The 14,892-nt window shown below is 50.2% G+C and overlaps 1 protein-coding gene across 1 annotated transcript in view; it reads right to left on the bottom strand.

The window, feature by feature from the left end:
* Positions 1-9,140, bottom strand: part of ST6GAL2 (ST6 beta-galactoside alpha-2,6-sialyltransferase 2) — a 28,809-nt gene extending 19,669 nt beyond the window's left edge. The window contains exon 1 of the mRNA XM_062208805.1: positions 8,222-9,140. Within this exon, the coding sequence (XP_062064789.1) occupies positions 8,222-9,140 (919 nt within the window). The remainder of the gene's footprint in view (positions 1-8,221) is intronic.
* Positions 9,141-14,892: the final 5,752 nt, after the last annotated feature.

Here is a 14,892-nt window from a genome sequence, read left to right on the forward strand (position 1 = left end):
CCACCCAAGTGGGAGACGCAGATGGAGTTCCAGGCTCCTGGCTTTGGCCTGGCCCAGCCCCGTCATTGCATTCATTGGGGGAATGAACCAGCAGATGGAAGATCTCTCTCTCTCTCTCTCTCTCTCTCTCTCTCTCTCTCTCTGTGTCTCCTTTTCTCTGACTAATTCTGCCTTTCAAATAAATAAAATCAAGCTCTAAAAAACAAATTTCGCACAGTGAGAGTCACAGCTTTCACTCCCATCTTACCACTTTGACTGCTGGCATAGGCTGAAAAAGAAAACCAGCTTTGAATTCATGCAGTCTTGCACACTGCCAACAAGACACGGGCAACGGCAACCACAGAGCACTCTACATTCACTGCCATCGTGTGCCTGGCCCTGCGGTCCAGGAGGGCAGGACAGACTGCCAGGGTCACCAGCTGTCAGGACCCCTTTTGATCTGTAGTGGTGCAGTGTAGCCCAACAAGCATGAACTAGGACACAAATCTACATCTCATGTCATTCCATTCGACAGTCACACTTCCCCATGTCCTCTCGATGCTGGGCTGTGAGCTCCCAGGGGGAGCTATGACACAGCCTATGACTCAGGCTGACAACAAGACCAAGAGGGAGAGGCAGAGGAAGGTGGGCTCACCTGGCATTTGCACAAAACAGGCTAGAAACACACATATGTCTCAAAAATGCCCAGAAACCAGCCAATGCCTTTGAGCGCCCTAAGGATCAGGGCTCAAATCCCGGCTCTGCTTCTGATCTTAGCTTCCTGCTAACGTGCACCTTGGGAGGGGCAGACAATGCTCAAGTACTGGGGTCCCTGCTACCCAAGACGAGGCCAGGATTGAGTTCCAGGCTCCTGGCTTCGCCCTGGCCCAGCCCTGGATTTGAGGGAGTAAACCAGTAGATGGAAGAACTTTGTCTCTATTCTTGAAATATAAATAATATTTTTAAAAAATATATATATATATAAAACATTTTTGAAAAGTCTGCCAATCTCTAGATTCAAGGGATCTATGCTTTGTATAAATGGTTCCGAATACCTGAACCTATTAAGAGCTGCTTCTTCACTTTCCAACTTGAATTGATTTACTATTTTTACTGAATATTTTATTGTAAAAATTCAAATGGTTTTTGAACTAGATAAGGTAGATTACCCAAAGCAAGATATGTTATATTTTGGCCTCAGAACCCTCTTATCCTCTTAAAAATTACTGATAACCCAAAAACTTTTGTTTGTCAGGATTATATAGACATTTAACACACTAGAAACAGAAAATTTTTATATGTTCATTAATTTACTTTTAAATAACCTTTTTTTATAAAAATGTATTTTCAAAAACAAAACAAAGTCATGAGAAGACTGGCACTGTTTTCTTGTTTGTGAATCTCTCACAGTGGGATATTTATGTATTCATTAATTTGAGAGTCTGCTGGTTCACTCCCCAAATGCCAAAAATGGCCAACATTGGGTCTCAGCTCAGGAGCTCCTACAAGGGCAGCAAGAACCCATCCACTTGCACCATCACTGCTACCTTCTAGGGTCTGCTTTAGCAAGAAACTGGAGTCAGGAGCTGCAGCCAAGCATCACACTCAGGTATTACCAACATGGTACACTACTAGTATCTTTTTTTGTTTTTTTTTAAGATTTCTTTATTTGAAAGACAGAGATACAGAGACAGAATGGTGGGGTTGGAGTGGAGGAGAGAGCACTTCCATTTGCTGGTTCACTCCCCAAATAGGTGGAATTTAGAAGCCAGGAACTACATCCAGGTCTCCCACATGGGTGGCAGGGGCTCAGCGACTGGGCCATTCTGTCACTGCCTTCCCAAGCACATTAACAGAGAGCTGGATGGGAAGAGGAGCACCCAGGACTTGAATCAGTGCCCACTTGGGATGCTACCATCGTAGGCAGCTGGCCATGGGTTGGCCCCGTCACTAGTGTCTTTACCAGCCTCTTAAACACGAGGCTCACTGCCTGCTCACTTGCGGCTTTTTAGAAGACAGCTGGTTTCTCATCTCTGCTTCTGTCTGGTGTTGTACTACGTTGTTTAAGTCGAAGTGTATGAAGACAACGACATTGTTAAAAGAAAGACCCATTTGGAAAGTCCTGTCAGAGACTTGTGAACATCATTCTTTGATAGTTCATCAAAACTTGACAAGCTGGCAGACCCGGGAGCAGTTAAGATACTGGTTAAGATGCCTGCATCGCACATCGAAGTACCTGGGGTCAATGCCTGCTCCAGCCCCCACCTCCAGCTTCCTGATAGTGCAAACCCTGGGAGGCAGCACTGCAGCTCAACTGAGCGCATTCCTGTCTCCCACCTGACTTGACTCCCTGGCTCTGGCTCTTGGTCTCGCCCAGCCTTGGGGTTGCAAGCGTTTCAGGAACAAACCAGCTACAGAAACTCTTTCTCTGTATGCATTTCTTTGATTTTCATGTTAAAACAAAAAAGTTAACTTAAAAAAAGTGACAAGTGTTAGTTGGTTGCCTGTAATGTGTCATCAGAAAGCATATGGATGAAATTTTTTTTTCCTGATAAGTTTATAGTTCCAGATTTTAATTGTTAAAGTACAAAGCAAGGTTCTATTTCATCCCAGTGCCTGCACTCACCAACCAGGCAGAATCGCATCATAGTCCTACTTCAAAGAAAATGAGGCTGCCAAAATGCAGACTTTAAAAAAAAAATCAAAAAGGAACAGTGGCAAGTCAGAGAATCCAACAAGCTCTGCTGTGCTAAAATCCATCAGTCTATCTTTCTCTTAAAATGACCTTTTATCCATGATTAATTTTATAATATTCCACTGTGATCATCTGAAAACTACCAGTTCAACAAATTAGGCAAATCTTCCAACCATTGATGCATTTCATTATAAAGTATTTTTTGAAACCTACACTAGTTGATATCACCATGGGTCTTGTCTATTTTCAAATGTAGGTAACTTCCAAGCGCACAATCAAAATCAATGAATTTTATCACTGAAAACAAATGCAGTCATTTTCCTAAAAGTGCCAGGCTCACTTAATTCTTTTCTGAGAAATTATGTGCCAAACATCAAAGTCTGAATAATTAAACCATGTCTATCTGTCATTTGCTGCAAGTGAAAATTGTATTTCATGCCCAGACTGTTTGGTTCAGCTCACAAGGCAATCACATACGCACTTTTCCATTGTGCCCTGAGATGTCAAAGTCCATTCTCCTGTTTCCCACTCTTCACTCAGCATCTAAAACACATGTGTACTGCAGGGCTGAAGTTTCCATTAACGTAACCATTCTTACAGCTCCTCGTGGTCGCCCATAAGTGGAAGTGGCACTCTCTTCTTTCACTGCAATGCTTAATAGTCAAACATATCCTCCCAACGAGGATCCTTGGCTCTGCTGCCCTGAGCGGTGCTAAGCAGTCAACAGTTCGATCCATCTTTGCTCTCATATTGTCAGTGCAAATGTAAACAGTTATAAAGGAAAATATATCTGGCATTATTACAAAAAGAGTTTTCAACTGTGGAGCCCCTCAAGGGTCCCTAGGGTCTCAGCGGATCACACACACAAGACCCAGGGCTGGTAACCCTGTGATGAGGCAGAAGTGAGAAGCCACTTCTGGCACGGGAGACAGGTGCTCCAAGAGAATTGGCCATGAGGCTAGGGGTGTGGCAGGATGCTCACAACACCCAACCATAGCTCCCCATGCAACCATGGTGCCTGCACAGACACAGCCTCTGTCCAACAGTAAGACAAGCAAGCAGTGGGAGCATTTCAATTGAACCGAGCAGTAATTCTCAATAGTGGTCAGGCTTGAAAACCTCCCAGCATCTGCAAGCCCCTTATTCTGGGGCATTGTGTCCTCAGCCTCCTGACACCCTAGGCAGAGGGATGGATCTCCTTCGGAAGTGGTAAGGGTCTGAAGAGCTACAAGGCTGCCTGCCTCTAGGTGGCACTGTTTATAGGGATGGGCACTGCTCCTGCAGGAAGCTGCCAGTTAGCAGGAAAGGCTGGGAGGGGGCGGGGAGTGGGAGCAGAGAGGGCATCTGTCACACAGGCATGTGTTGTGCAGCCCAAGAAGCTAAGTCATCCGTTCATGTTTAGAAAAGGAATGGATCATAGAGCAAGCCCAAGGGGAGGGAAGTCAAGTCTCATTCCAGAAGGTATTTCCAAGCCAGCGTGTTGTAGTGGGGACCATGAGCACGGAGCCCAGCTGAGTGCATCCACTAAGGAAAATTAAACCCTTCGAGGAGCTGCCAGGCCAGGAGGTGGCCAGCACCAAGTCACTGCCTCGCTCTGGGCCCACATTGCTCCCCCTCCTCCTTGCCTGCAGTGATCAGAAAGCAAGATCAGCAGCGAGACAGCAGGTGCTGCCAGGGATCAGAACAAAGCAAGGATTCAGCTCGCTCGACTCCCACAGCCCTGGCCTCCTCCCCCACCACCCTCAACTCTGGGCCCACTTCCCTCCCACCTTCAAATCCGGGCCCTGGGGCCATCTGAAAGACCTCATTACATCTGGGGCACAGGGGGTTGGAATTCAGACTCGGGGTGTCTCCCTTTCTCCATTTCCTTACATGTAAAATGGGGATAACTATCTATCACTTAGGGGTGTCAGGCTTCACACAGTTAACACACACAAAGCTCTCTGGACAGGAGCCTGTCTGTAGCAAACACCTTCTAAGTGGTACCAAATGAAGCCTTGTGCTCGAAAAAGCTGTGCCAGACAGCTGTGTGCAGCTTTCCTGCCTTTCTGGCTGCCTTGTCTCGCTCCTATCCCCATGTCCCTGGATCCCCTATAGTTCTCACCACCAGGCAATTTCCCCGAGAAGCAGGCCATCAATCACCTCTTCAGAGAAGTCTCGCCCCTTCTTCCTGCTCAGCCATCAGCCCACAGGGTGGGCGAGGAGCCCATCACCTGTACCCCATCTGCCTGCACCTCCCCCCATCCTTCTCCCAACCCCAGGACATTGGACTGTCTGTCGTCTCCACTGGAGTGTGTGAGCTATCCGGGCTGGGTCTGCATTTTTCATCTTTGTGTCTAGCACCGGATCTGCTGGCAAGTTGTTCATAACCAATGCTTGTCAAACGACTATATGAAAGGGCTTCTTGTGTGTATTTTTGAGATAACAGGATACGCAGAATCCCAAGCTCTCTCTGGCCAGAACTGTGCACCCTGCTCTCTCTTTGTCCTCCTCCCCTGTGTTCCACTACCAACCCCACTTGCCAGAACATGAGTGCCAAGGACACAGATCATGATCCTCCCCATCAAGGCTATCACTGCTGGTTAGGGCAGACCGCTCTCTGCAGTGTGCACCCACAGGAGAGCCAGCAGTGATCTCACAGCCAATTATAATTGCTGATGTGTATGGGCGACAACAGATATTGTTGTGACACCATAAAAGGATGCTCTATGTTTCCAAAGCAGTTCGGTTTGCTTTTCCATTGTATATTTAAAGTGGCAGGGATTACAATTGCCACACTTCTCTGACCAAAAACAATGACATTGGATGAATCAGTCTTAACAGATGGGATGACAGGGCTGCACTGTCAATGAAGCAGACACCAGGGGGCGCTAAAGGGCAGCCCAAACGTGCCCAAGGCTAAGTGGTTCTCAGGGAGTTAGCTGTCCAGTACTTGGGCCATCAGCCTGCAGGGGGCCTCTGGGCAGAGCTGTGGAGTGGCTGCACAGGTGGCCTCAGGCACTTTCTAGCTCTGCCCTCAATTTTTCATAAGGTCATGACCTTTGCTAAGTCTTTGATCTTCACTTAGCCACTTCCCAAGTCGATATTCAGGGAATGTGTACTTAGCTACAGTATGCCCCGAGGAGATCTGCTATATGAACTCGATCTTCCTGTGAGAGCTGTGAACCACCATGTGGGTCTGAGCATACACCCAGGTAGGCAGGAGGAGACAGGGCAGGTGCTCTGATATGCCAGCTCACAAAACCCAGACTGATTGCTTTCACAAACCCAGTTATGTCACCGTTAGGTGTTCTTAAATGGTAGGGAGACAATCTCAATCCAAGGAACCTAGGCAAAATAAAGAGGATTTTAATGTCCAGGCGTGTTCTTCCACTGTGATTTTATCACGAAGCTGCCTGAAGTGCATGCAACATAAATTAAATATGAACACTAGCATCTAGCCAAGATATAACTGGTATTTCATGTTCGCCCAAAACATGGGGCTTCCCAGTGTCTTTCATGCTCTCTTACAAATGCTGAATGGAGCTGACAAGTCTCTGGCCAGGGATATTTATGCAGGAGTAAAGAGCTAGGGAATTCTCGCTGGCATGGGAGAGCAATCCAAATAGTCTTCATTTACGATGCAGGGGTGTTTAAAAGAAAACAAAACCAGAAGCAAGTTACTGCCTGTTTAAAGCGTAATACTTAAATTCCTCCTCTCCGTTATTAACATTGGTCCTCAGAAATGAGAAGGAACCGCGGGGTTATATCACCCCGGGGACCGCTAAACCAGGGCTCTTTCTTAACAAATCGCAAGCTGCTCTGCACTGGCTCCAGCTACAAACTTACGTGACACAGGAGCCTGCTGTAAAGTCAGCCCAGGGACGCAGGAACCTAGACCTCAATCCCAGACTTCTTCTCTTGCTTGTTTTTTTTTTTTTTTTTTTAAAGTCTCATCTAGCCTCACGGCCCAAGAACGTGTGAGCTGAGGGTGGGTTTCGGAGTCTGCCTATTGAGTATCTCACCATTCTGCAGCCAGTCTTCCAGGATACAGAACAATGAAGGGGTCTGTTTAAAAGGAAGCCAGGAGACAGCAAGTTTGCCTTTGTAAGGAGACGCTACACCCTGCACGTCACCTGCAGACCAGTTATGACCTAATGCCATCTCCCGTGAGGAGATATTAAACGCGACTGTTTTACATCTGGACTTGGGGCCGAGGCTGTGTGGGATTCCCGTTCGTTTTCCTGCACCTACCCAGAACCGGGAGCATAGTAGGGGCTAAACACAAGTTTGTTAAGTGAATGAATGAGCAGAAAGGGCCAAGTTGCTTGCTCACTGGTGAGGAATGGAATTAGCCTGAGCATCCAGAGAAGTCTCAGGAGCACAAGCCAAGCCAAAAAAAAAAAAAAAAAAAAAAAAAAAAACCGCGGAGGCAGAGAGCGGCTACAGGAAGATGGGAGGCTGTGTATCTCTGGCGAGGGAGGGGCTGGGAAAGGCAGGGATACGAGTGTGACCCTGTGAGGCTGTAGAATTCCACGGAGAACCAATGCCAGCCCTTCCATGCAGAGCCTGGGCTCTGGGAAGGGAATACACTTAACCCTAACTTGCTTCCTTCAGCCAGGGGACACTGGGAATCCGCGATACTTGTGCTAAGTTGTCCAGGCTATGGTGCACAGTTGGTCAAATGCCTGTCTAGCTGTTGCCAGGAAGGCATTTGTTAAGCATGATGAACTGAAATCTGCAGACTCTGATTACGGTCACCTGTGTCAGTGGGCCTCTTGCTAGCACTTAAGAACAAGCAGACGTTGGAAGGAGTTCAACCTGCAGAATGCAATACAGCCTGAGTTCCCCCACCTGTTGGCCTGCCCCGAAGACACCCGCTGAGACAAATCCTTAAAATAAACCTCTCTCTCTCTCTCTCTCTCTCTCTCTCCCTCTCCCTCTCCCTCTCCCTCTCCCTCTATCCCTCTATCCCTCTATCCTACTGTTCTGTTTCGGTGGACAGTCCTGAGTGTAGAAACTTGGAAGACAGAAACCCAGATCCCACAGAGTTATCCCCCATGTTGGAGAAGGCCTCCACTGGGCGCCCGGGGCAGAGACCCACAGGATAGGTTTGGATCAACACTGCAGAGGAAAGTGCTTACTTGGCCATTGTAAAGCATGTTCTCAACAGCCCTCCGGCTCTCTTGGGAGCCCCTGGACCACGATTTAGACACGGGACCTAACCAAACTAATGTTCATGTGGCCTCGTCTCTGGAGCTAACAGTACTTGGGTGGGGGGGGTCTTCTGCTCTCCTTCTTCCTCTTGGAGTTTCTCCCCCATGTTCCCACCACCTGGGTTCACCAGGCTTTGAGGGGCGCCAGGCTCGGAGCCTGCGATGGAGACCAGGGCTCCAATGGGGGCAGTAAAGAAAGATGCCAGGCGCTAGCGTGCGCCGCAAAGCACCAGCTCTAAGAACAGGGGTCCTGCTCCAGGGTCACTCTGAGACCTCCGCTGGGGTCCCAGACCGACTCCCCAGCTAAGGCCAGCGGCACCTGGCCAGCTTCCCGCATCACAGGAGGACCCACCTATTTCCTCCCCCAGGGAGGAGTTGAGGATGGCACCGGCAGACATGACGACGGCGCAGGTGCGCAGGCCGCGCGGGTGCAGCTGGCTAAGGGGCACGGTGGGCACCAGGCGCCGCCAGCCCAGCGCCGCGAAAGGCGCCTCGGTGCCGTCCAGCGTCCGCACCTGCGCGCGTCTACGCAGCTCGCACAGCAGCTGGGCCCGGCTCCGGCGCGCCGCCCGCGGGCCCCGGAAGCGCACCCCGTGCTTGTTGGCCGCCAGGTAGTCCCGCATGGCCTTCTGCAGGCGCGGGTTCAGCATTTTGGAGGAGACGTTCCCCTTCCAGAGCCGGTACAGGAAGGCCCTGGACATGGAGGCGGCCAGCCGGTCCCCGTCCTCGCCTTCTTCCAGAGGTGCGCGGCTCCGGCGTTGTCGCCTGTGCCGCCTTTTCTCACGACGCGGACTTTGGCCCGGCGCCCCCGGGGAGGGGAGCCCCAGGGTCCCCTGGGTGTGGCTGGGCCACCCTGGCCGAGCCGCCGCAAACAAGGAGTCGTAGTCCTCCGGGTAGAAAGCACTTTGGGACTTTCTCCCGACCTGGGATGCAAAAAACTCGTCTTCGTCTTCAAACCTGGCTGGCACCTGCGCCCATTGCTGCGGGTCGCCGGGTCCCGAGCGGAAGGCACCGGCCACCTGCGCCCCCGGCAGCGCCCTGCTGGCGTCCGCGCCCCCGGGCGAGGAGGGCTCGTGCAGGGCGCCCATGATGGCCCGCTGCTTGCCCTGGACCGGTAGGAGCCCTTGCGTCTCCAGGAAGGAGAAGGAGCTGGGTACCGGCTCAGCGGGGTTGCTGTCGGTAAAGTAGATGAAGACCACCGAAAAGAGGAGCCCCCAAGCGAAGATCCCGAGGAGCATCCGCTGTCTCCATTGCTTCAGGCGTGGTTTCATGGCAGAGCGCTGGGGTCAGCACCTCGGACCTTGAAGTCGTGGGAGGCAGGCGGGAGCAACCTGAAAAGACAGCGGGGAGCTAAGGTTACCCGGAGTGGGGCACCCGCGGGACCGACTCCGCTGTTGGTGGCCTCGCTGAGTGGTGCCTGGGAGTGGGGGCATCAGAAAGCAGAGTCCTGAATCGGGAGGGAAGCCCCGACCTCCCCATCTCAACTGGTGCCTCTGTATTAGCCACACCGCCCCCAGGTGAGGCAAAGCCGATCTGCCTGCCCACCCTAAGGGGGCCCCATCGTGCCCGAGTTTAAGGAACGAAAGCAGGAGAACTGGGCTGATTTGCCCTCTCTCCCCTCCTGTCGGACCACCCAAGGCTGCAGGCAGGCTCCTGTACATCCTACAGTAGCAGCAGCTCTGTGCCTTTTTCAGGGGTGACAACCGTAGCAGATTGTCAGTCTTCCGCCAGACCTGGGAGCCTGCCCAGACATCACCAGGGGTCCACTGGTGGTGCTGAACGAGGCAAGCCTGAGCGACTGTGGCTGCTGGAGAACGCGATGCCAGGGTGCCTGCTGACTTTGACCTTGCCCCTAAATAATGCCCTCTGCTTTTGCAGCTAAGCCAGAATCCCTGATGCCAAGGAAGGAACACAGAGGGAAATGACACCGGCAGTTAACGTGCCACACCCTGCGCTTAACACTTGTCCTGGATTATATCTGCTTTTGATTTATCCAGCATCTAGGTAGGAAGTACTGCTGTATCTGTTTTATGGATGAAGACACTGCAGCCCAAACAGGCGTTTAGTAACTTGCCCCAAACCACAGAGAGAGCAAGCTTCAGACATTTACGTTCAAGCCATCTGCTCAGTTCTAGGGCTGATTTTAGGCCCACTTCTACCAGTGAATTCTGATTCCATCTGCTCACACCAACTGAGCTTACAGTCTCTAAATTAGGCTCCTCAAACTATCTGTGATGAGGGGTCATTTTCCCTCAAATTGCCACTGTCTGATATTTTTACATTTCCGTACCTAATTGTTGTGACCATTTCCGGTTGCTGTCCAGGTTTCTAAATGCTGAAGTTCAAGTTCTGAGCATCTCTGTTTGGGAGCTGGTAATGAGCAGTTTGTGGACAGGCACAGTCTGCAGACTCTCTGAGCAGTATCTTCTACAGGGCTTACTAAGTCAGTTCATGTCTGAACTAGGCACACTGCACTGACACTCAGTACCTGGAGTCAGCGCAGACCCCCTGTGTCAAGGGTTCAGTCTTCCCCAAGACACTGCCCTGATTTCAGATGACAGCTGAGGGTAGGGTCCCCAGGCCACCACACTTCTGACAGTTCAGCCACCAAAGTAGGGGGCGTTCCTGTGACACCCTTCAGGTTTGATAATTTGCTGAGTGACTAGCAGAAGTGAGGAAAGTGTGGTTATACTTTTGTTGGAAAGGATACACACGGAGTGGGATCTGGAGCAAACATACCAGCAGATACCTCCTCCCAGTGGAATCCGGTGGGGCTCCCTCTTGACAAAAATGCCCTGTGAACAGAAACTCCCTGAGCCTGCGTGTAGAGCTTTCGTGGATTGATTCAATCTTGGGCCAAGTGATGGAATTCAACCTCCAGGTGCCCTAGTTTCCTTGGAGGTCAGGCAAGTCCAAACTTCCAACCCAGTGACACCTGGTTGGGTTTTCAGGTAACCAACCCCCCTCCCCAAACCCACAGGAGCCTCCCGCAGTGAACGCATTAGCACAAGAAAGACAGACCTATTACCCAAAAATTCCAAGAGTTTTAGCAGCTCTATGCCTGGTGCCTGAGTCTATTTTCTCACACCAGGGCTAGATAGAGGCCTTGTAGACTCAGTTTTTCTGCCTCTTTCCCCAGCACTGCACAGCAGCTCTGGTGGGCGACCAAAGAATGGGAAACAGAGGTTGCTAATTTCAGCATTTGCTGAGAATGGTTTTTAAAACACGGAGGCAAAGGGGCAGGCTGTGCAGAGTGGGGGAAGGTGACACATGCTGGGAAGCAGTGAGCTGTTGGGAAGAAGTGAAAAACGCCTGGCCTGGGCCAGCGCCTCCAGCATCAGTTACATAACTTCGCCCAAGTTCAGTGGCATCCAGACGAGTGCTACCGGCTGAGAAAGTGAACCTGCTTGGTTTCGTGCAGGATTCAGATGATCAGGCATGGACTGCATCAGGTGCAAAGACCTAGGTCCCTGTGGAGGGGAATGGAAGCCCTGCTTGTATGTGAGACGCCAGACATGGAAGGAAGGGGAATAAAGGACATCGGGGGACACACAGAAAGGCAAAGAAGAGCCTAGCAGGACAGAGGAGGTGAGGACACTGGGACAGAGGAGGTGAGGACAAGGCGCCCTCGGAAGTAGAACGAGGCAGAGTTCACGAACCCCTCTGGGCACCTGTGAAAGGAATAAGCATCCCAGTGCAAAGAAAGATGTTTTTTCACTAAGGAGAATTGCATGGCTCAGAATGCATCGTAATAATAGAAAGAAGTGGGTTTGCTGCCTGGACTCAGGATTTGGCTTTGACTTTTGATCCTCAGAAGCCTTTGCTGCACACCTTCCCTGGCCAATTAAGCGAGCATTCTCCAAAGTGATGAAATCTCAAAGACAAACAGCAAGCTCTCTGCTAGACAACGCCACGGAAATGGCTCTGCACAGCATGGGGCTCACTCATCAGTGCGCTTGTAGCAAGTCCAGGGTACGGTGGAGGTGGGGATGTCATCAAGATTGAAGCCGAGAGTCGTCCTTTTCCTTGGAACGGCAAGGCTGCCTAACTGAAAGGCAGGCAGGCCAGGCGATGGGAAGCGCACTTTTCTCTCTAATGGAGTGCGTCTGAAACATTATGATGACAGAGCTTAACCAAAGTCAGCTGGGATCCCCTCTGCAGTAACCCCTCATTAGCTGCTCTGATCTGAATGACATCAAGGAACCATAAGAGGCCCATCAGGCAAATTGTGCGTCCCCGGGCGCCCATGGCAAAGTGCTCCCTAATCAGACCTTCACATGTGTTCTGCCCAGGATGGCTGGGGCGCTGCTGCTGTTGGGTTCTTGCCGGTTCCCCACATGGCCTCTTCTCCTCCTCTCCTTGGCGATCCTAGCAGTGAGTGCCCTCTGCCCGTTTGCACTACTTCTCTCCACTCCCATGGTTCTCCCACTGCTGTTTCCTTTCTTGCCAAGATGCCAGGAAACTCCTACTTTTGCAGGAAAACTCAGAGGGCCCCACTGCTGGAAACTGGATCTGTCTACAATTGCGTATCATGAAGGCTGTTGCTCTTCTCTTAGATACTAATTCCCAAACAAAGAAGCAAGTTGAAATCCCCCATGGATATTCAGGCTAGTACAAAAGACTGTTTAAATTCTCCCTCAAATGGTTTTGAAAGAAATCACGTTTTCCAAAAGGCCCAATTTATCACAGGTTGTCAGATGAAATTAGGAAATGCAAACAGTGCCACAGAGGAAGGCTACCACGAAGCCTGCAGTTCAGGCTGCTAACTTCTCTTGTCCAAGGGCAAAGAGAGGTTAATTCTAGGCCTTGCCATTTTAATGATGTCCCTCCCAAGCCCTGGGGGGGACAGGCTTTTATCACCAGTTTCCTTAAATGCAGAGTTTTGTTTTGCTTTGTTTTGGTTTTTTTTGCTATGCTCTTTGATTGATGGATCTGCTACACCCTCCAGCTGGCCAGGTTTTCTAGGCTTTTGAGAAGCACCAGGGTTCTTTTTTTGTGTCTTGCAGTTGTCTGAACTAAACTTAAATCCAAGTGTTTATTTTAACATTGAAATAATAAAGAAGATTCAGTGTGAGCTCTTGTGAGACACACGCGTGTATCCGCATAGCTTTCAGGAGTCATTTTCTTTCAAGAATCATGTTCTAAAATTAGCTCGTGTCACTGTCACGTGTCTGAGAAATCACTGAGCCTGCAGGAGACTGCAAGGTGCCTTCTCCAGCTGGAAACTTTCCGTCTGCACAACCCTGTGCACCCCATGTACAGGGCCCTTTCTGTTTTCTTTTCTCTATAAGAATCTCCCCAGAGTGCTAAGTGCAGAATGCTAAGAGCCCATGCCCTGATTCATTCTCTCTCTAGTCCCAGACGATGATTTTTAAGCTAATGTCCAGAAGAACAGAAAGTTCAAGGAGCACAGCGAAGCATTCTGGTGGCAGGAAAGCACCTCCTCCCATTTCTAAGGAGTGAGATCCAGGCAGCATTGCAAAGTCATTGTTTTAGGAATGGCGGCCCCACTGCTGCACCTGCTCCTTGCGATGGGGAGCTGTGTGTTTACAGGATGGATGAAGCAGTCCCATGTGCTAGGAAGAGCAGCGCTACGGCTGGCAGACCCAAATGACCTCACTTTGCAAAGCCATAAGTTTTGTTTTGTTAAAGATGTATTTGTATATTTGAAAGATTTACAGAATGAGGAGCAAGGGGCTGGGGTCTTCTATCTGCTGGTTCACTCCCCAAGTACTTGCAAAGACCAGGGCTGTACCAGGCCAAACCAGGAGCCAGGAACTTCATCTAGGTCTCCCGTTTGGGTGGCAAGGACCCAAACACTTGAGCTGTCTTTCGCTGCTTTTCCCAGGTCATTAGCAGGGAGCTGGATGGGAAGTGGGGCAGGTGGGACAGGAACAGGCACACATATGGGATGCCGGTGTTGAAGGTGGTGGCTTTACCCACTGTGCCACCATGTGGGCCCCAAAGACATAAGTTTTAAACACGTGCACCACAGCTTGGGTTTCCTTTCACATTCAGGTACAGAGCAACCAACCTTGGGGAAGGTTGTAAGCTCTGGAGGGGAACAAGCACATCTTACTCTTGTCTTTCCAGCAGCTATAGTGGGACTGAGAGTCCCAATCTGTACAAATGAAATTAACAAAATGAATGACTGGCGTTTATAACATAGGTCAGGGATAGGACATTGTAGCCTAACCTGTGGATTAGACTCCTACTTGGGACACTTACAACCTGATTCTGGGTGCTTAGAATGGAGTCCTGCCTCCATTTCTGATCTAGCTTCCTGCTAGTGTCTAGAAGGCAGCAGATGATGGCCCAAAGATTTTGGTTCCTGCTACCCATGTGGAAGACCTGAATCGAGTTCCTGCCTCTAGATTTTGACCTGGCCCAGCCCCAGCTGTTGCTGCAGCCCATTTGAGGAGTGAACCAGCTGATTCAAGCTCTCTCTCGCTCTCTCAGTCACTCTGCCTTTCAAATAAATAAATCTTTATCGAAACAGTAATAGTAATAAAATAAGTGGGAGAAAGCACTACAATAGATTTGCCCTAACAGGGCCTTGGGGATGGTTTGGGATCAAGGCGATGCCTTGCTCACCTTACAAGCAGGGACTTGGTTGTTAGGTTGTTCTAGATTAGGCTTCCTTTACCAACAGCAGTCCCAGCAGGAGTCAGGGTGCTGGAGGGGCCAGCCAGCAGCAGGGGGTTCAGGCCTACTGTTCACAAAGCACCTACTGTGCACCAGGCAGTGTGCAGAGCACCTCACACATACCATTTTAATTCCTATGTCAGTTCAGTCTACAGCAAACACCTCAGCCAGCAGTCTCCTCATCTGGATTTTAGCAACACCGGGGCTGCAAGTGGTTCCCTTCAAATGTGCCCTCCCAAAGCCCCTGTCTTTTTTTCTCTGTATCATGAAGCTAGAAAAAAATTGCTGGGTGCTACTCAAGCACCGTTAAAATCTTAGTGAGATCTTTTTTCTTTGACCCAATTTTAGGCCGACACTCTAAATTAACCGGACCACGTG

This window comes from Lepus europaeus, chromosome 13 (genome assembly GCF_033115175.1).
Source record: "Lepus europaeus isolate LE1 chromosome 13, mLepTim1.pri, whole genome shotgun sequence".
NCBI lineage: Eukaryota > Metazoa > Chordata > Mammalia > Lagomorpha > Leporidae > Lepus > Lepus europaeus.